At 35.5% G+C, this 21,656-nt stretch overlaps 1 protein-coding gene across 6 annotated transcripts in view; it reads left to right on the forward strand.

The window, feature by feature from the left end:
• LOC136025710 (vacuolar protein sorting-associated protein 41 homolog) overlaps positions 1 to 21,656 on the forward strand; it is a 149,736-nt gene that overhangs the window by 98,264 nt on the left and 29,816 nt on the right. For all 6 annotated transcript variants that reach the window (XM_065701694.1, XM_065701713.1, XM_065701720.1 and 3 more), the window contains one exon: positions 18,473 to 18,750. In XM_065701694.1, the coding sequence (XP_065557766.1) occupies positions 18,473 to 18,750 (278 nt within the window). The remainder of the gene's footprint in view (positions 1 to 18,472; positions 18,751 to 21,656) is intronic.

Below are 21,656 nucleotides of genomic sequence, written 5' to 3' on the forward strand. Positions count from 1 at the left end.
CATAGTGCAGTAGATCATATTTTTACTTTGAGAATTATGGTAGAGAAGTATAGGAAAGGAAAAGGGGGGAGGTTATATGCAGCGTTTTTAGACCTGAAAGGAGCATATGATAATGTCGATAGGAACCTGTTAATGTTAAACCTGTTATCTTTAGGACTGCCTCACTATTTCGTATTGTTGCTGTGCGAAATGTATAAATACGTGAAGTTAGTAGTGAAAGTCGCGGGAAAGTGCTCAACTCCGGTGCAATCTTTATTGGGACTAAAGCAGGGATGTGTGCTGTCACCAAAATTGTTTAGCCTCTATTTAAATGATGCCAATGAATTTTTCGCTAAGAATAATGCACCAATGTTATCGATAGATTTGCTTAAACTGTGCTTACTACTATTTGCTGACGACATCGTATTACTGGCTGAAACAAAGGAGAAACTGCAACAATTATTAGAGATTACGGAGGTTTATTTGGAAGAGAAGAAGTTAATCCTGAACACATCGAAGTCAGTGGTGATGGTATTTGGTCGTAAAGCCATGGAAAGTGAAGATGTGAATTTTTCCTTTAAAGGTGAAACTATACCAGTGAATAATGAATTTGTTTATCTTGGGGTAAAGTTTACTAGTAATGGGAAATTCAGTTGGCATCTGGATCTAGCGAATGCAAGGGGGAGGTATATTAGCGGTGAAATAGTGAGTAGTCTTAGACGGGTGAGAGATATTAGAGTACATAAGAGGATTTGGACAAGTAAGATAGTACCGGCGATGCATTATGGAGCAGAGATCTGGGGCTATCGGAAAGGTCCAAAACTTGAGGTGGTTATGATGAGATATTATAAGAGGATGTTAGGACTATGGGATTCGTTTAGTAATTTGGTAATCCAGGGGGATTTAGGGCTAGTATCGCTGCGATCTATGAGGCTAGTGACCATGGTGAGATATTGGGTTAGGATACTGGGTATGCAGAGATTTACGGTAGCAAAGGCAGCATACTTAGAGGCGTTGAGACAGAATAGTAAAACAGGGTGGCCGGCGGAGATTAAGGACATCTTAGACAAGTGTGGATTAGGAGAATGGTGGAATGAAGGAAAGGGGATTATGGGTATGGAGGAAATAGTAATAAGGGAGGTACAAGAGAGATTGAAGAATCAAGAAATACAGATATGGTGGGCAAGCCTGGATCGTTCAGGGTCGTTAAAATTTTATAAACAGATAAAGAGGAGTTGGGGGGAGGAGGTATTTTGGAAGGTTGGGTTAAGTAGAGAGGATTTGAAGGCGTATTTGGATTGGAGGGGAAATGGATTTTTGATTGGGGAGAAAAGAAAGTATCAAGGGAGAAAAGGGGAGAAGGTAGTATCTATTGCTTGTCCTATGTGCGGATCTCAGGATGAAAGTTTAATACATTTTGTGTGTGAATGTGTCGAATTGAATGATTGGAGGCGTGAGATGTATGGTAAAGAAAAATTGAATGAGATATGGATGGTAGATAGAATGAATGATACAAATTTCCTGAGTATCAAAAGGATAGCAAGGTTTGTCAGGATTGCAGCGGTGCATCGGGAGCGTTTTCTTTAAATAGTTTTAATTTAATGTAGTGAATTTGTTGTTTGTGTATTATGTAATTTTCCTATGGCCCACGGGCTTTTTTTTCTGGAATAATTTATTATCAATTATTATTATAAGACACAATATGAATTATTATTATAAGTCACAAAGACAGCGAGTCTTAATAATTTGAGGCCTAGATCTGGAGAATTTCCTAAGCAAATTCTTTCTTCTCGCCACGTTCCCGGAATAGAATTACCATTAATTTTCTCCGTTGAATCCTAGTTGAGAGTCAACTTTTTCCCATCAAGATTGGAAGTGCTCTCTCTTTCCCGATATACGATACAAAACACAAGAATTTCTTTTTCTCTTCTTTTTTTCTCTCTCTTTCAATCGGTAAAGCGGAAGATTTATGGGACGACCAATTAAGCGTGGGGGTCCTTGGCAATATTTTTAGAATAGGTTGTTAAGAGTGAAAATACTATTAATAAAGGGGAAAAGTCCGTTAATCCTTAGTAAGAAGAAACGTGTTTATGATTAACTTATTTTGTCGTTAGTTTAGATATTTTCGCGCTGTATTCTGTTTCTGTGCGTGCTTGTAATTTGTACTGTTGTTTAATGTTCTTGCTTGTGTGTTATTTATTTATATTGTTGTGTGTATATGGCCCTTAGGCTTTTGAAATACACTTATCTATCTATCTATACAACATTCTTGGCTTTCCCATTGTCTGTCCATATACAAAGCCGTATGTACTAATAATGACGTCATATGCAAACGCTCTTTTTACAAACAAACAAACATGCATACACACAACTCGTTTTTATATAGATAGATAGATAGATAGATACAATACAAATTAACTACGTAAAACTTGTGAATATACAACAGTCTTCGCTGTCCCATTGTCTGTGCGTATAAATAGATTGTCAGGTTTGTAGTTATAAATTTCTGGTGTAAAATCAAAAGTCATGTCTGACGTCTCTAACTGTTTTCGATGAAGTATATCTTCGGACATTTTTGACTTATATTTTTCCATAAATCTGTAGGAGCTGATAAGTTGTTAAAATGATGCCAAACAATGCACGAATTTGACTTGGGGTTGACGTTTCGCACGCGTCATTGATGCAGTTATCCCAGTGTTGGTCATTCTCCAATAAATTCAGAGCTTGGCATGCACTACGGTAAGTGTCATGTATAGTACCATTTACAGTCCTCAAATACTCAAAGGATGTCGGACCGGGTACATTCACCAAAAGCAGGCGTAGAAAGAAGCATTCATGTTGATTGGGGTGAACGGTGTAGAGTCTTCCTATCGTGGTATCTTTGAAGATGGTAGGTTGGCCGTCGTCTGACTTACCCTGTTTTCGACGTTCAAATACTTTATTTTTAGTATTCCACGTGTAATACGAAGGCACTTCAGTATACAGCAGTTTTTTCGCAAAAGAATCATTTTTGCAAAGCGAAAAAAAAGCTGTTAATGTTGTATCCGGTGGATTCAGGACTCTATGTTGCACGTTGGTTTCCGTGAAATAAACACGTTGACCATTCTGTAAATGTACCGCTAAGTGAACAACAGCTGGACTACGTTCATGTATCGGAAATGAAAGAATTCGCCAAACAGCTTCATTACTGCTTATGTATCTTCCAGCCTGATATTCTACGATTTCATCGAAATCTTTGATTTCGGACTGCAAGCCAAAAACTGCCATGTCACTGCCTTTGTTGACGTATTTACATATGTATTTGATTGCCTTTACGGAGTTACAGTATTCAACGTTTATGTGTGCATTAAATGTTTTTGATAATAAAGGGGAATATGGAACAACCCACTGGTTATCTACTTCGATGGTGGTACCGTTACGCTTCTTTATTATTACTGTTTTACCGCCATCTTCAGTAGATCTTCTTCTATATTGTGGGTAACCGTCATTGCCAGTAATTGTTTTTGGTACTAAAAGTCGAGGATATTGCTTTGTGCACCTTCCTTTGGCCATGCATGGTGAATTTTCGTTCAGTGCACCGCAAGGTCCATGTATCATATTTTTTACAATAATATCATGTAACCCCTTATCGACATTTTTATCAGGTATTTCAGCGGAAATCACATCATCAATTTCGTTTGAAGTAATTTTTTTATGTAGCCAGATTAGTATATGTGCGTGTGGCAAACCTCGTTTTTGCCATTCCACTGAGTACATCCTTAACAACTGAGCGTTTCGCTTATGTAGAATAATATCTCGAGGTAAAAACTGATCACCGACCATAACGATTGCCACTTCGTCGATAGTCGGAGCATTGTATCTACGCACATGTTGGCCAGGAGGCGTTTTGTCAGCGGAAATAACAATTTTATGAGTATCAGTAGGCATCAAATCGATGGCTGTTTTGAACAGACGCACTAACTTATTATTTTCGTGGAAAAGATGTTGCAATTGGGAAACGATTGTCCTTTCAACGTTGGGAGAAATTTCGCAACGTGCATTCAATTCAGAATTTCTATCACTGATGAAGTACAATTGTAAAAATTTATGATTCTCGCCTGAGAATGGTAGAAGGGACCCTGCTTTATGATAAATTTGCCCTTTTACTTTGAAAGTAGACATAAATTGATCTGGATTTTCGATTTGGGCTCCAACGTAGTTCCAGTAAGGAAAGTCTTCAATGGCTCTGGTGGTGCAGCCAATAGAGGAAGTTTAACTTTTCCTGAGGCGCAACACATTCCCATTGTTTCACCATTGAATTTCAAGGCCTTGCAATAGGGACAAATTTTAGACATTGTCCCGATTTGAATACATCTACTCAAGCTATAATCATCGACTGGGTTGTACCTGAATGCCAGGCGATAACTTTCAGATTGCTCTGATTCCTCGGCACGCTTTCTTTTCTTACTTTCTCTATCAGCAGCAAGCCTGTTTCCCTGCTGGTCTTTTGATTCCTCGGCACGCCTTCTTTTTTCACTTTCTCTTTTAGCAGCAAGTCTGCTTCTGCGTTGCTCTAGTAGTTCCTCGGCACGCCTTCTTTTTTCACTTTCTCTTTTAGCAGCAAGTCTGCTTCTGCGTTGCTCTGGTAGTTCCTCGGCATGCTTTCTGTTCTTTCTTTCTCTATCAGCCTCAAGCCTGTTTCCCTGCTGGTCTTTTGATTCCTCGGCACGCCTTCTTTTTTCACTTTCTCTTTTAGCAGCAAGTCTGCTTCTGCGTTGCTCTAGTAGTTCCTCGGCACGCCTTCTTTTTTCACTTTCTCTTTTAGCAGCAAGTCTGCTTTCGCGTTGCTCTGGTAGTTCCTTGGCACGCTTTCTTTTCTGACTTTCTCTATCAGCAGCAAGTTTTTTGGCATAGACTCTTTGAGCATCTTCATCAGTCATTATAAACTTAAGCATTAATAGAATTCTACGCGAACATACGTCTTATATAACTTGAATGACGTCACGCCTTCAAAGCAAAAATGATGGCAACTAATTTCATGACGTCAGCCGAAACATGACGGCGAACATATGTCTTATATAACTTGAATGACGTCACCTTCAAAGCAAAAATGATGGCAACTAATTTCATGACGTCAGCCGAAACATGACGTCACCTGATCCATCCACAGATCCACACACAGACAACTTATTTATATATATATACTAGCTGTTGGGGTGGCGCTTCGCGCCACCCCAACACCTAGTTGGTGGGGGCGCTTCGCGCCCCCCCCAAGCCCCCCCGCGCGCGTAAGTCGTTACGCGCCATAATAGTTACGCGCCATTGTAGTTGTGTCCCTATGTCCCACCTGTGAATATAGATAGATATATATATATATGGTTTTAACTACGTAAAACTTGCGAATATACAACATTCTTTGCTGTCCCATTGTCTTTGCATATAAATAGATTGTCAGGTTTACCGACTCTTGAACATGCAACATATAATGGTCCATGGGAAAACAATCTGTATTCAGATCTATACCTCATGATTCTAATGATTGCCCTTGAGCTTTGTTGATGGTGATTGCTAATCGACCATTCCCTGTCCCGGTGTCCCGGTCGTCATTTACATCCCCCTGTTTCCTCCGGTGTCCCCGTTGTAGTTGTGTCCCTGTGTCCCGGTCGTCATTTATATTCCCTGTGTCCCGGTCGTCATTTGTATCCCGGTGTCCCGGTCTGTATATACATTCGTTTTTTAGTTTTGTTTTTCTCCTTTATTTTTTTCCTTTTTTTTCTTTTTTAGCTTATTTAGATTTTTAGATTTTTTAGTTTTTTTATTAGTTTTTAGTTTTTTTTTCTTTTTAGTTTTTTTGTCCCGGTCGTCATTTATATCCCCCTGTTTCCCCCGGTGTCCCCGTTGTAGTTGTGTCCCTGTGTCCCGGTCGTCATTTATATTCCCTGTGTCCCGGTCGTCATTTGTATCCAGGTGTACCGGTCTGTATATACATTCGTTTTTTAGTTTTGTTTTTCTCCTTTATTTTTTTCCTTTTTTTTTCTTTTTTAGTTTATTTAGATTTTTAGATTTTTTAGTTTTTTTATTAGTTTTTAGTTTTTTTTCTTTTTAGTTTTTTTGTAGTTTTTACCTTCTTTTTAGTTTTGTTAATTTTTTTTTTACTTATGTCCTGGTCGTCATTTATGCTCCCTATGTCCCGGTGCTTTGTTGATTGCTAATCGAACATTCCTTTTGTCCTGGTCGCTTTCTCTTTGAGTGTCGTCATTTATTTTTTTCTTTTTTAGTTCTTTTAGTTTTTACCTTTTTTAGTTTTTTTTAGTTTTTTAGATGAAAATTTTTTTTAGTTTTTTCCTTTTTTTCTTTTTAGTTTTTATTGGTTTTTACCTTTATGTTAGCTTATTTTTCAGTTTTTTCCTTTTTTTTTAGTTTTTTTTTATTTTTTATTTTTTTTTTAGTTTTTTACCTTTTTTTAGTTTTTTTAGTTTTTTTAGTTTTTTTAGTTTTTTAGCTTTTTTACTTTTTTTATTAGTTTTTAGTTTTTTTGTAGTTTTTGCCTTTTTTTAGTTTTTTCAGTTTTTTTTTTAGTTTTTTATTGGTTTTTACCTTTATTTTAGCTTATTTTTCAGTTTTTTTCCTTTTTTTAGTTTTTTTTAGTTTTTAGTTTTTTTAGTTTTTTACCTTTTTTTAGTTTTTTTAGTTTTTTTAGTTTTTTAGCTTTTTTATTTTTTTTATTAGTTTTTAGTTTTTTTTTGTAGTTTTTGCCTTTTTTTTAGTTTTTTTAGTTTTTTAGCTTTTTTATTAGTTTTTAGTTTTTTTTGTAGTTTTTGCCTTTTTTTAGTTTGACAACTTATTTTTATATATATAGATAGTTTTTTTTTTTACTTATGTCCTGGTCGTCATTTATACTCCCTGTGTCCCTGTGCTTTGTTGATTGCTAATCAAACATTCCTTTTGTCCTGGTCGCTTTCTCTTTGAGTGTCGTCATTTATTAGTTTTTTCCTTTTTTTTTTAGTTTTTTATTGGTTTTTACCTTTATTTTAGCTTATTTTTCAGTTTTTTCCTTTTTTTTAGTTTTTTTTTATTTTTTATTTATTTTAGTTTTTTACCTTTTTTTAGTTTTTTTTTAGTTTTTTTAGTTTTTTAGCTTTTTTACTTTTTTTATTAGTTTTTAGTTTTTTTTGTAGTTTTTGCCTTTTTTTAGTTTTTTCAGTTTTTTTTTTAGTTTTTTATTGGTTTTTACCTTTATAGTTTTTTTAGTTTTTTAGCTTTTTTATTTTTTTTATTAGTTTTTAGTTTTTTTTGTAGTTTTTGCCTTTTTTTAGTTTTTTCAGTTTTGACGTCACCTGATCCAGTTTTTTCAGGTGACGTCACCTGACACATCCATCCATCCATCCACAGACAACTTATTTTTATATATATAGATATATATATATATATATATATATATATATATATATATATATATATATAGATATATATATATATAGATATATATATATATATATATATATATATATATATATATATATATATATATATATATATATATATATATATATATATATAGATATATATATATAAGATATATATATATATATATATATATATATATATATATATATATATATATATATATATATATATATATATATATATATATATATATATACTAGCTGTTGGGGTGGCGCTTCGCGCCACCCCAACACCTAGTTGGTGGGGGCGCTTCGCGCCCCCCCCCAAGCCCCCCCGCGCGCGTAAGTCGTTACGCACCATATTAGTTACGCGCCATTGTAGTTGTGTCCCTATGTCCCACCTGTGAATATAGATATATATATATATATGGTTTTAACTACGTAAAACTTGCGAATATACAACATTCTTTGCTGTCCCATTGTCTTTGCATATAAATAGATTGTCAGGTTATCCCCCTGTTTCCCCCGGTGTCCCCGTTGTAGTTGTGTCCCTGTGTCCCGGTCGTCATTTATATTCCCTGTGTCCCGGGTCCCGGTCATCATTTGTATCCCGGTGTCCCGGTCTGTATATACATTCGTTTTTTAGTTTTGTTTTTCTCCTTTATTTTTTTCCTTTTTTTTTCTTTTTTAGCTTATTTAGATTTTTAGATTTTTTAGTTTTTTTTATTAGTTTTTAGTTTTTATTTCTTTTTAGTTTTTTTGTCCCGGTCGTCATTTATATCCCCCTGTTTCCCCCGGTGTCCCCGTTGTAGTTGTGTCCCTGTGTCCCGGTCGTTATTTATTTTTTAGTTTTTTACCTTTTTTTAGTTTTTTTAGTTTTTTAGCTTTTTTATTTTTTTATTAGTTTTTAGTTTTTTTGTAGTTTTTGCCTTTTTTTAGTTTTTTTAGTTTTTTAGCTTTTTTATTAGTTTTTAGTTTTTTTTGTAGTTTTTGCCTTTTTTTAGTTTTTTTAGTTTTTTAGCTTTTTTATTTTTTTTATTAGTTTTTAGTTTTTTTTGTAGTTTTTGCCTTCTTTTAGTTTTTTCAGTTTTGACGTCACCTGATCCAGTTTTTTCAGGTGACGTCACCTGATCCACGATCCACAGATCCACAAACAACTTATTTTTATATATATAGATAGTTTTTTTTTTTTTTACTTATGTCCTGGTCGTCATTTATACTCCCTGTGTCCCGGTGCTTTGTTGATTGCTAATCGAACATTCCTTTTGTCCTGGTCGCTTTCTCTTTGAGTGTCGTCATTTATTAGTTTTTTCCTTTTTTTTTTAGTTTTTTATTGGTTTTTACCTTTATTTTAGCTTATTTTTCAGTTTTTTCCTTTTTTTTAGTTTTTTTTTATTTTTTATTTTTTTTTAGTTTTTATATATATAGATAGTTTTTTTTTTTTTTACTTATGTCCTGGTCGTCATTTATACTCCCTGTGTCCCGGTGCTTTGTTGATTGCTAATCGAACATTCCTTTTGTCCTGGTCGCTTTCTCTTTGAGTGTCGTCATTTATTAGTTTTTTCCTTTTTTTTTAGTTTTTTATTGGTTTTTACCTTTATTTTAGCTTATTTTTCAGTTTTTTCCTTTTTTTTAGTTTTTTTTATTTTTTATTTTTTTTAGTTTTTTACCTTTTTTTAGTTTTTTTAGTTTTTTTAGTTTTTTAGCTTTTTTACTTTTTTTATTAGTTTTTAGTTTTTTTTTGTAGTTTTTGCCTTTTTTTAGTTTTTTCAGTTTTTTTTTAGTTTTTTATTGGTTTTTACCTTTATAGTTTTTTTAGTTTTTTAGCTTTTTTATTTTTTTTATTAGTTTTTAGTTTTTTTTTGTAGTTTTTGCCTTTTTTTAGTTTTTTCAGTTTTGACGTCACCTAATCCAGTTTTTTCAGGTGACGTCACCTGACACATCCATCCATCCATCCACAGACAGACAACTTATTTTTATATATATAGATATATATATACTAGCTATTGGGGAGGCGCTTCGCGCCACCCCAACACCTAGTTGGTGGGGCGCTTCGCGCCCCCCCAAGCCCCCCGCGCGCGTAAGTCGTTACGCGCCATATTAGTTACGCGCCATTGTCGTTGTGTCCCTGTGTCTCACCTGTGAATATAGATAGATTTATATATGTGTTTCAAACTACGTAAAAATTGCGAATATACAACATTCTTGGCTTTCCCATTGTCTGTGCATATACAAAGCCGTATGTACTAATAATGGCGTCATATGCAAACGCTCTTTTTACAAACAAACAAACATGCATACACACAACTCGTTTTTATATAGATAGATAGATAGATAGATACAATACAAATTAACTGCGTAAAACTTGCGAATATACAACATTCTTCGCTGTCCAATTGTCGCTGCATATAAATAGATTGTCAGGTTTACCGACCCTCGAACATGCAACGTACAATTGTCCATGGGAAAAACAATCAGTATTAAGATCTATACCGCATTTTTCTAATGATTGACCTTGAGCTTTGTTAATGGTGATTGCAAATGCTAATCGAATTGGGAATTGCAATCTTTTAAATTGAAAAGGCAGATCCGTTGGAATCATGGGAATGCGAGGAATAAGAACAGCCTCACCCTCAAAAGGCCCTGTCAAGATTGTGGCCTCTATTAGGTTTTCCATTGTTTTTTTTACGGCAAGTCGCGTGCCATTGCAAAGCTTTGGTGGGTTGATATTTCTTAAAAGTATTATTGGTACGCCTATTTTTAGTTGTAGCACGTGTGGTGGAAACCCTGAAAGATCTATGGAATTTAAAAATTCAGATGGATAATTAACCGCTTCATTTGGTTCCAAAACTGTGTCGACTGACTTGTAAAGGACTGCCTGGTCTCGAATCTTGGTCAAAACAATATTGTTGATTTCGTGGACGTCTATATTTTTGGGTGCGAGAATCGCTCTTTCACTTAGCCATTTATTATTTTTATAATTTTTTAGAATATTCGGAAATACTTTTTCAATCAATTCATTTTTGGACGTCACTAAATTACAGAAATCAGCAGGTAGTTGTATACGTCCTGAAATTGAGTCTATCGTATCATATATGTCTTTTTGTTCCGACGTTAACTTGGAAATGTTATTTTGTACATACGACAATAGATCACTCGTACTGTAACTTTGTTCACGATCCAATTCTACACATGTCGAAACAGCAGCGATACGGTTAGGTGAAGGCATTCCCAAATCCTGAAGAGGTTTGTTTGCCATACGTACGCACAAATCTTCTATAATAACTAAAGTGTAGTTATAAATTTCTGATGTAAAATCAAAAGTCATATCTGACGTCTCTGTTTTCGATGGAGTATATCTTCGGACATTTTTGACTTATATTTTTCCCATAACTCTGTAGGAGCTGATGGAGAGCAAGTGCACGAATTTGACTTGGGGTTGACGTTTCGCACGCGTCATTGATGCAGTTATCCCAGTGTTGGTCATTCTCCAATAAATTCAGAGCTTGGCATGCACTACGGTAAGTGTCATGTATAGTACCGTTTACAGTTCTCAAATACTCAAAGTATGTCGGACCGGGTACATTCACCAAAAGCAGGCGTAGAAAGAAGCATTCATGTTGATTGGGGTGAACGGTGTAGAGTCTTCTTATCGTGGTATCTTTGAAGATGGTAGGTTGGCCGTAAACCCACTGGTTATCTACCTCGATGGTGGTACCGTTGCCATTGTAGGTTCTTCAGTCATTTTACAATTAGAAATTTCTCTTTCAACGGTCTTCTTACAATTAAAAATTTGTCTTTGAACGATATTCTTAAATACTTGTGTCCTGGTCGTCATTTATATTCCCTGTGTCCCGGTCGTCATTTGTGTCCCAGTATCCCAGTCTGTAATTTCTCTTTGAGTGTCCCGGTCGTTATTTATATTCCCTCTGTCCCGGTCGTCATTTGTGTCCCGGTCTGTAATTTCTCTTTGAGTGTTTTTTCTTTTTAGTATTTTTTAGTTTTTTACATTTTTTCTTTTTTCAGTTTTCTTTTTCTTCTTTATTTTTCAGTTTCACTATGAAATACATATCGCCGAACCTTTGTTTTTTTAACTAAAATCTGGTAGGCATTGATGACCTTATCCAAGTCAAAATCCCAAACCCAATCATCATCGCTATCATTTTCAGTTTTGATATGTTTTGACTCTCGCTGTCCAGGTGGATCTTCATCTAACTGCGCGGTTTTGCGTTCTTTAGCCTCAAGCCTGTTTCCTTGCTCTTCTTTTGATTCCTCGGCACGCTTTCTTTTCTGACTTTCTCTATCAGCAGCAAGTTTTTTGGCATAGACTCTTTGAGTATCTTCATCGGCTTTTGCCATTGTAAGTTCATCAGTCATTTTAAACTTAAACATTAATAGATTTCTACGTGAACATATATGTCTTAAATATCTTTAATGACGTCACCGTCATAGCAAAAATGACGACAACTAACTTCATGACGTCAGTCGACACAGAAACATGACGTCACCTGATCCACAGACAGACAACTTATAATAAGGGATTAAAACTATTCAAAAACCCGAAAAAAAAACCCAAAGTTTGAAGCTTAGTAGAAATCGTTGTTAGAAATCGTACTTGATTTAATAATCAAATATCTTTGAAAAGACAACAGTATGAAAAGACATTACATTGGTTAAAGAGTAAAAAACTGGTAATCGCAGAAATATCCGTATATATTTTAACGAGGGATTGCAACAATTCAAAACCCTGAAAAAAGAAAACAAAAAGTTTGAAGCTTAGAGGAAATTGTTATTAGAAATCGGTCTTGCTTTAATAATCAAATATCTTTGAAAAGACTTTAGTATGAAAAGACATTAAGTTGCTTAAAGAGTAAAAATCCGGTGATTGCAAAACTTTTTGTATATATTTTAGCAAGGGATTACAACAATTTAAAAACCTGAAAAAAGAAAACCAAAAGTATGCAACTTAGTAGAAACTGTTGTTAAGAATTGGACCATCTTGATTAATCAAATAACTGCGGTTAAAAGACAAGCGACAATGAGAATCCACGTATAGAAGCCTGGCGAGTGCTGGTGCCTGGCGCAGAGGCGCAATTTTGACCAAATTTTGAGGTGGGCATAAACTCCATCTTGCCCCCCCCCGGCTCACTTCGTGTCGTGTAATCATCTAGGAAATGGGCATTTGACAGAACTCGAGAATTTTATTATGTATCTTACCTACTTTCAAAGTTTACAATAATTAATAGCAAATAGCGTAATTACCCCAAGAGTCGTCAAGCAATTACGCTCTTTGGTTAATAGGCGTCCAGTAATTTCAGATCAATTGGACAGAATGGATTATGTTGGACATACTGGATTATTATGGCCGGCAAAGGGCCCTTTGTGGTGGAAGCTTGGACCCCTTGGAAAATCTGGGGTGGGCATTTGCCCACCCCTGACCCCCCCAAAAGGCGCTTCTGGCCTGGCGATGAAGTTGCCATATATATAAAAAACATTGGTTGTTTTCATCTGTGTGTGTTGATTACAAAGTACTTAAGTGCCTCTTTTGGAACAATACTTTGATGAATAATGTTCAATATTATATTTGCGTATCCATGTCACATATGAAAAAATATGGCTCGTTTCGGCTTGCTTTTATTTAGAGATTTTCTTGTGAATTCTATTGTTTCTGTTTCGGAGGATATTTTTGTTATCTCTGAGGATAAATCATTACTGTAGGATGAACTGAAGTCACATCCCTCATTACTGCACCCCATTATTGAAAACTTCACCTTCAGATTCAGCGTATCAGAAGACCGTGTTGTAGAGGTTTCAAGTGCAAAAATGTGGACCTTTTTAGAAGTGCTCATAAGCTTTAGCGTGAAGAGTGCGGTATTAAAGAAGAGGAGGTAGCCTCACTCATATACGGAATGATTTCTGTTCATTTTAGGTTTTAATGTTGCTCCTCCCTTTCAGTTGAAACAGCTTGTTTTCCTTTTTTTTTTTTTTAATGTATACAAAAAATGGTTGTTGAATCAATTCTTTCTTTTATATTCGAACTAATAAGACACTGGGGTTTGGTTTCGCACCGTAGAAAATTAGGGCATCAAGTAAGGTATCCTGCTCAAGTTGGTCAACCCTATCTTCTAATTTAAAATAATACCCTACCTTCTAATTTTAATAACTACTGATGGCTATAAGTGGTATTTCTAAAATGAAGCTAGGACAAGATCGAACGGTCTGTATTTTCCCCTTTTACGATCTGCAGTCACGAGGGGGACACTACAGGTAACAAACTTCAACAGCAAAATTTGCCACCCCAAACGTACTCATGTTTGTAATAGATAGATAGATAGATAGATAAGTGTACTTTAAAGCCAAATATACAGCCATGAACACAGTACAATAACATAAACGAAAGTCACAAAGAACATAAACTTTGATCAGCGATCATCATAAAACGCTTACATGAAACACTGCATTAACCTAATATTAGTACTTGAAAAAAAGGTCATTGAAAAGAACGCTTAGCACTCGGAAAAGGACATAAATAAAACATTACATTTACTTAATACTGAGATATTTTTTAATTATTTATTTATTTATTATTATTTTTTTTTTATTTAAAAAAATTTCCAGATACCTTGCTGCTCTAGAAATAAACTGAGGCGACGTACTATTTAAGACACTTGGAAGTATCAACTTATTATTTCCAAATATCCCTTCCCTTATCGCAGAGAGCCCCTGGCACCGGCTTAAGCAATGCACTAAACAATCCTCTTTAACTCTGCAAAGCGGACAAGTATATCTGTCTTCATTGGAACATCTATCTTTAGAATTTTTTTTTTCAATCTTGCATTAATTGGGAGGCAGTTAGTCCTGAGCTGCATCCACAACGTCAAATATCTAGCTGGTAAATTCAGCTTAAAGTAGAATTCCTGCCCATAAACCACCTTAACATCCTTATAAAACTTCAATGTTTCTGATTTTATTTATTTATTTATTTAAGAATTAACGACGCTTCTTGACTACTAAGGTCCCTGCGTCGGCCCTGCAGTGCATTCCTGCAGCGTGATTTGATCTCTGGGTCCCGTATTACCAAGCTAAGGTCAAATCCACTGCGCCACCACAGGACACCTTTAGAGCAGTATTACTGATTTTGGGGTTTTTATCTGGGGTTTATTTCTGATTTTTTTATCTGCTCACTCCATTTTTGAATCATTTGATTCTCTAATATTGTCTTCTCATACTCCCAATTTGCATTTATATCCGTTGGCCCTCTACCTTCATTCCAAAAAAAGGAAAACCCTGTTTTGTCTAAAATATCTTATTTTTAGTGGCCATGATCTTTTTTTCCCCTGCAGGAGTAAATCTTCATAAGCTGCCTTAAGCAACGTGTCACTCAATAACTGGATGACTTTCAACCAAAATTTAATCATTGAGACTTGTAATTGAGTCTGTAATTTATTAGTGGCCATATACCCAGATCGCCATTTAAAAACTGGGAATGAGTTGTTCTATGCAGCCCAAGCAATCTCTTAAAGTACCGTAATTGAATACTCTCTAACTGAGCCGCTCTGTCATGCCCCCAAATCTCTGCTCTGTAATGTAGAATGGGCATTATTCTCGATAAAAAGACCCTTTTATGCAACGACAAATTTTTTATTCCCATTATGTTATTCCGGAAAATTGTAAACATTGCTGCTCTTCCCCGGTTTAACATTTCCTTTATATGAGAATTCATCTTCCATTACTTTGAAAAATATATTCAAGATGCTTAATATTATCCACAACTTGTATCTCCTCCCCCTTAAACCAAAATTTACTTTCACATTTATCATTCCTCTTGTTAAATATAATCGCTTTTGACTTCTGAACATTTACCTGCAGGCATCTTTATATTTGTTCTCCTCTGCTTTTTTGTTTTCAGAAACGAGGTTTTTATGCCAAAATTGTTTATATTATGTATCCAAAGTCTTAAAAAGCATTCCTTGTTATTGCAGTTGAAAGCCTAAAAATTTTTAAGATCCTTAAATCTTTCAAAATCCTGAATATTTTTAAAGACCTTAAACCTTAAAAATCCTTAAAAACCTTAAATATCCTTTAAAAAGCCTTAAATAATAAGGTTCTTCCTTTTCCTGTAAAGCTTATAATAGCTTAAAAATCCTTAAAAGCCTTATATTCTTAAAATTTAAAATCCTTAAAAACCTTAAAAATCCTTAAAGAAGCCTTAAATGATAAAGTTATCTCTTTTCCCGTAAAACTTGCAATAGCTTAAAAATCCTTAAATATCCTTAAATGATAAAGCTCTCCCTTTTCCAGTAAAACTTACAATAGCTTAAAAGTCCTTAAAAGCCTTAAATCATTAAAAAAAAGCCTTAATTGATAAAGTTTTATCTTTTGTTGTAAAGCTTGCAACATTTTTACAATTTTGCAAAAAAAAAAAAAACAACAAAAAAAACAACAAATATTTCCAATGCTATCATTGATTATAGAAAAGCGCTCAAAGCGCGTTTTAGTGGGAAAATGGGTACATTGAGATAGCAAGTTTTGGCAATGCTGCCCTTTTTCGAAAGTTCTTCCCGCTCATCTTTTTTCGGGGGCTCCGGCAGTCTAGTCTTTTACTTTTCCTCCTCCTCTTCAAGAAGTGGACAAAGCAGAAAGCTTTTATTAAGTGCTTTGAAATCAAGCTAATAAGTTCCGCTTATTTATTTTCGCGCTTCAACGTAGAAATCCTGATTAAGCATGGTACTGCCCTAAAAAGTAAAAAATTTTGAAACAACAAAAAGAAAGATCTTTTTGCAATCGCGGGTTTCATGAGAAAGAACTAATATGAATCCAGGGGTGCCGACACTGTTTTATTTTGATGTGATTATTACTTTAATAGCCTGAAACTTAGCGGTGGTAAGTTCACTTGCATCTAATGAAGTAGTCTACCTTGCGACAGCGCAGTTAATAAAGCGGCACCTGCAAACTCTAGGACTATGGTTCAAACCTTCGAGCGCTGCAAGGCGCTTGATAAATGATGTGTCTTGAGGTAAATGTAACCGAGAAAATAACCCTCCTTAATGCTGCTCTGTTGGTCTCGCGGGGTGTTTCGTGGTTGTAACCCCCTCAGGGAATGTCATGGCTCAGCGATGTAATGAGTTTTTGTTGTTGAATAATTAATACTAAGTTTTGTCCACACTCACACTTTCCACACTCACTGGGACATTAATACTATGTCCCAGTGAGTGTGGAAAGTTTATGGTGAAAATAATTCCAAGGTAAAATTTGAATTTTGATGCCAAGTGTGGCGGAAAAATGCCTGATCCTGCACAAGAAAAGAAGAAGAATTAGTACCAATCAGGAGCCCCGAATCCTAGAGGATTCGTTCATTGTATCGTCATTTATTATGACATTCAATATCATATGTGGTAATTTCATACGTGGCAAATTTATGTGGTATTGAATCACATATTTTAAATCTTTACCAGAAACACTAGTTTCAAAATTAACTACGAGATGTGTTGTCAGTTTTTGTAAGAAAGCTTTAAGCAGGGTTGGCACCCCTAGTGATTTATCACTATTTCTAGTGAATTTTTATATTGCCCAAACAAAAAATAAATCGTTAAACCAACACATAAATCACTAGATTATTGAAGAAAATCGCTACATCAACCAAAAATCACTAATATCTAGTGATTTTTTTTCTCACCGGGTGGCCACCCTGGCTTTAAGAAATTTGCGAATATTTTATCTTGTATTGACATTAATACAAAGAAATTTCATGAAAGCTTTGTTTTAGTTTTATATAGAACTTTCTCAAATTTGTTTTCATGTTGGGATAGGACTCGGGGTTTAAACCCATCTTAAAGGGTGTGATATAAAGAGCTACTTATCTTTAGTATTTTTTGGCTGCGTTCCTTCACGGTTATCCCAGTTGGTTGACGACAGGCAAAGAACTTACTAGATTTAACCTGGAAAATAAAACACAAGACAGGAAATGTAAAAAAACAAAACAAAAAACTAGTATGTGTATTTCAGTTGTATTGCTAACTTAATGAATTTTGGCCAATTAATTTGGTAATTTGGTGTTTTAGGGTAATTGGTAACTTACTAGTGAAAAAAAACGTGCATTTGTATTTTGGTTTTATAGGTAACTTTGACTTTATTTTGGTATAAAACCGAAGTTACCTTTGGTGTATTTCGGTTTTGAACTGTTACAGTTTTGGCACCAACTCAACGCAGCATCTTTAATCTTGTTTTAAGTTCGAGTGATTGTACCAAGTTTATTCGTGAATCACACTTTTCATTTTATTAAAGTTTTCTCTCATGAATTTTTCATGACCCCCTCCTCCTATTTTTATTTTTTTCTGATTCTCCTTATTTTATTTTTGATACTATTAACTACTCACTGCAGCACCAAGCCGCCCGAGGTCAAGGCAACTACGCACGCTCCTCCTCCATCCCAATCTATTCAAAGCTTCCCTCTTAACACTCTCCGAGGAAGTTCCCATTTCCTTTATATCTTTCTTTATGACACCCCCCCCCCCCACCCCAAATGAGGACGAGCTGCTTTCCGTTTAGCCCTAGACGGTTGGCCAAAAAGGACAATTTTCGGCAATGTGTCATCCTTCATTCGCAGAACGTGCCCTAGCCATCTCAACCGTTCTTTCATTATAGCCCTAGAAAGTGGAGATTGAACCTCGTTTTTCGTTGAGCCTACTATTGTAAATACGGTTAGCCAACCGGGTTCCTAGAGCAGTCCGTTGGCAATTTCTCTGGAAAACATCTAGCAAATCTTCATCCGCTTTTTGGAGTGTCCGTGCATCTGAGCCATATTTGACCACTGTCATTGCTGTAGCTTCCAAAATTCTAATCTTGGTTTGCAGACTTATCTTCCTATTCTTTCAAACTTTTTTTTAACTGTGAAAAAAAAAACACCATGAACCTTGGCTGTTATATTTAATATTTTGGCTATTCTATTTAATTATTTTATTTTATTTCTATTCAATTTTTGATATCTCCCTCTTAAAACCAATATCTTTAATTTAAATTACTTTGATTTATTCCCATTGGTTCTTTTTCGTCTCAGAAACGGGTCTGAGTATCCTCTGTTTGAATTGACTCATTTATTTTGCTTCTAGATCGTATGGGGAATATCCGCGACGCACTAGATATGATAGTGACAAGACTTAGGGATATTGACCAAGCTATTGAATTTTGCCAAAGACATGACGATAGAGAATTATGGGACCAGCTACTAGGATATGCAACTGACAACCCTGACTTTGTGTTAGCAATATTACACAAGACTGGAACCAAAATAGACCCGAAGAGTCTGATTGAGAGAATTGGACCCAAAACCGAAATCCCTGGTCTGAGGAATGTTCTTGTCGAGATCCTGCGTGATTTTTCAATACAGGTTAGAACCAATATTTGTTTCACTTGCTTAAAAATGCCTTTCCGGGGGGGGAGGTTGCAACCTAGGTGTCGAAATTTTTTTCTGGAATTGTCAAATATAAATCAAATATCTTTTGAATTGAGAGTGGAAAATTTGTTATCTGTGGTCTTCCTGCTAATTAAATGAAATTTAAAGGTGTTAAGAACTAGAGAACGAGAGACATACTGTGCAAAAAGGAAAAAAGAAATTTTCCATAGCTTGGGGTTGGAAAAGCAAAATTTCCTTATGTTAGAAAAACCAAGCATTTACATTTTTTTTTGGTAGACAAGTGACTTCATTTCCGTTTTTTATGGCTCTTGGTATTTACCAATTGACATATAGCGATCGCAAATTCTGTCGGTCTGTCGGTCCCGGTTTTGCTAGTTTAGGCACTTCCAGATAATCTAGGAGGATGAAATTTGGCAGGCGTATCAGGGACCAGACCAGATTAAATTAGAAATAGTCGTTTCCCCGATTTGTGGCTGCAAATGCTCTTTTTAGTGTTTTGACCCATGGAAAGGGGGAAGGGGAGCTCAATTTTACGACATTACTAAGCGTTATGTTTTTTGAATTATGATTACTAAGCGTTATGTTAAGCGTTATGTTTCAAATGCATGTATATTTCGGCAGAAATTTGTCAAAATGCTTTCAGGAAAGAGACATCCAGGAATGATTTTTTATAAACAAAATTATAGTAATATTTTATATCAGAATAAGATAATTGTCATATAAAATCAAAAAAGGGTTTTGATTGTGATGTGGGAAAAAAATTCACAGGGTCAAGATGACCCAAGAAAGTATACGGAAGAAGTATGAAGATCCGCTCTCTTTGGGGGAGCTGGAGGGGATTTCCATTGATTTGGCGAGTTCGGTGCATCTGGACGTCCTAGGACAATGAAAATTTGTAGGTGTGTCAGGGACCTGCACAAATCGACTTGATAACAGTCGTTTCCCCGATTCGACCATCTGGGGGGTTGGAGGGAGAGGGAAAATTGCAAAAATTAGGTATTTTTAACTTACGAACAGGTTATCGGATCTTAATGAAATTTGATATTTAAAAGGACCTTGTGTCAGAGAGCTCATATTTTAACTCCCAACCATATCCGGTAATATTGGGGTGAGTTGGAGGGGGAAATGGGAAATCTTGGAAAACGCTTAAAATGGAGAGATGGGGATGAAACTTGGTTGGAAGAATAAGCACAAGTCCTAGATACGTGATTGACATAACCGGACTGAATCCGATCTTTTTGGTGGAGTAGGGGGGAGTTATTTCGGAAAAATTAAAAAAATTGATGTATTTTTAACTTACGAACGGGCGACCGGATCTTAAGCAAATTTGATATTTAGAAGGAACTCATGTCTCAGAGCTTTTATTTTAAATTCCGACCTGATCTGATGACATTGGGGGGAGTTGGACGGGGAAACCGGAAATCTGGGAAAACGTTTAGAGTGGAAAGATCGGGATGAAACTTGGTGGGTAGAATAAGCAGATGTCGTAGATACGTGATTGACGTAACCAGACTGGATCCGCTCTCTTTGGGAGAGTTAGAGGGAGGTCCAGTGCTTTGGCGAATTCGGTGCTTCTGGACGGGCTAGGACGATGAAAATTGGTAGGCGTGTCAGAGACCGGCACAAATTGACTTGATAATAGTTGTTTTCCCCGATTCGACCATCTGGGAGGCAGAAAGGAGAGGAAAAATTAGAAAAAAACGAAGTATTTTCAACCTTCGAGTGGTGATCAGATCTTAAAGATTTTTGATATTTAGAAGGACCTTATGTCTCAGAGCTCTTATTTTAAATCCGGACTGGCATTAAGCCTCTGATTTTCCTTTTAAATCAATATTTTGATTCTTAGTATTTTGCTAGAGCTCATGCCATGTGAGATCTTGTCTTTTGGCTCTTCTGACCTCGTCACAAGTGCCTTATGAGCTCTTAGCTCTTGTTTTATATCTTTGACAGTCGTAATGTTTTAGTTTCCTCAAAATTTAGAATTCAAAAAGAATAAAAATAATACGTTCCCGCGCCTTTTTAAAGTCAACGGTGAATTTTTCGTTTTCTTCGGTACAATATTCGTGGGATTTCCCTTATATATGCTCCCCACCATGGAGTAGCCACCCATTTCTGTCACGTGACTTGTAAGACTTATACAGCGGAACAAGCAGAACTTACGGGTTCGACACAGCTGCTGGATAAAGGCTTTTACTAAGCCTTTTTAGTATTGTTAATTTGCCCTTCTATGCATGATAATTCAATTAAGATTTTTATGCGGAACATAACAGCTAAATGGGTATTAGTGAATGAAAGAAAAATTCAACACGGTAAAAAGTTCTTTGCCCTATCTAGGTTTTGTAGTCCAGCAGGTGTTTGAGTCCATATAATAGAGGTAGATTAATGATAATCTAATGATGTTAGTTAAGCGTATTTTTGGACTTGGGGAATTTTTCTTTGGACAAAGACAATAAATCCTTCAAGGTAGTTGACTTGCTCACTGTCTGGAGAATTGTGAACAGTCTCAATTGTTATCGGAAAGGCCAGTTTATTTGGCTTAACCTCTTTTAGTTCTGTATATAGGCACTTCTCAGGGATGTGGTTCTCTAAGTAGGTTTAACCCCCTCCCCCTATCTAAGAAGCACCTTGAATTTAATCTCAATCTTGGTTTGGTTTATGTTTCAATGGGAATCTCGTTTCCTCTGACGATATACTTCTCCTTGTTTATATTTTTTGTATTTTCACTTTGATAATTACAAAATAACTGCAGAAATATATGGACATATATTTCCGTTGATTCATTTACGGAAGTTCAAGGTCATTTTAAGAAAAGCAGTGAAAAAAAAGATAACAACTCTTGAAACTTTCCTGCGTGCGAAGAAGGTCGAATATGCTGTATA

The sequence above is a fragment of the Artemia franciscana genome, chromosome 1 (genome assembly GCF_032884065.1).
Source record: "Artemia franciscana chromosome 1, ASM3288406v1, whole genome shotgun sequence".
Classification (NCBI taxonomy): domain Eukaryota; kingdom Metazoa; phylum Arthropoda; class Branchiopoda; order Anostraca; family Artemiidae; genus Artemia; species Artemia franciscana.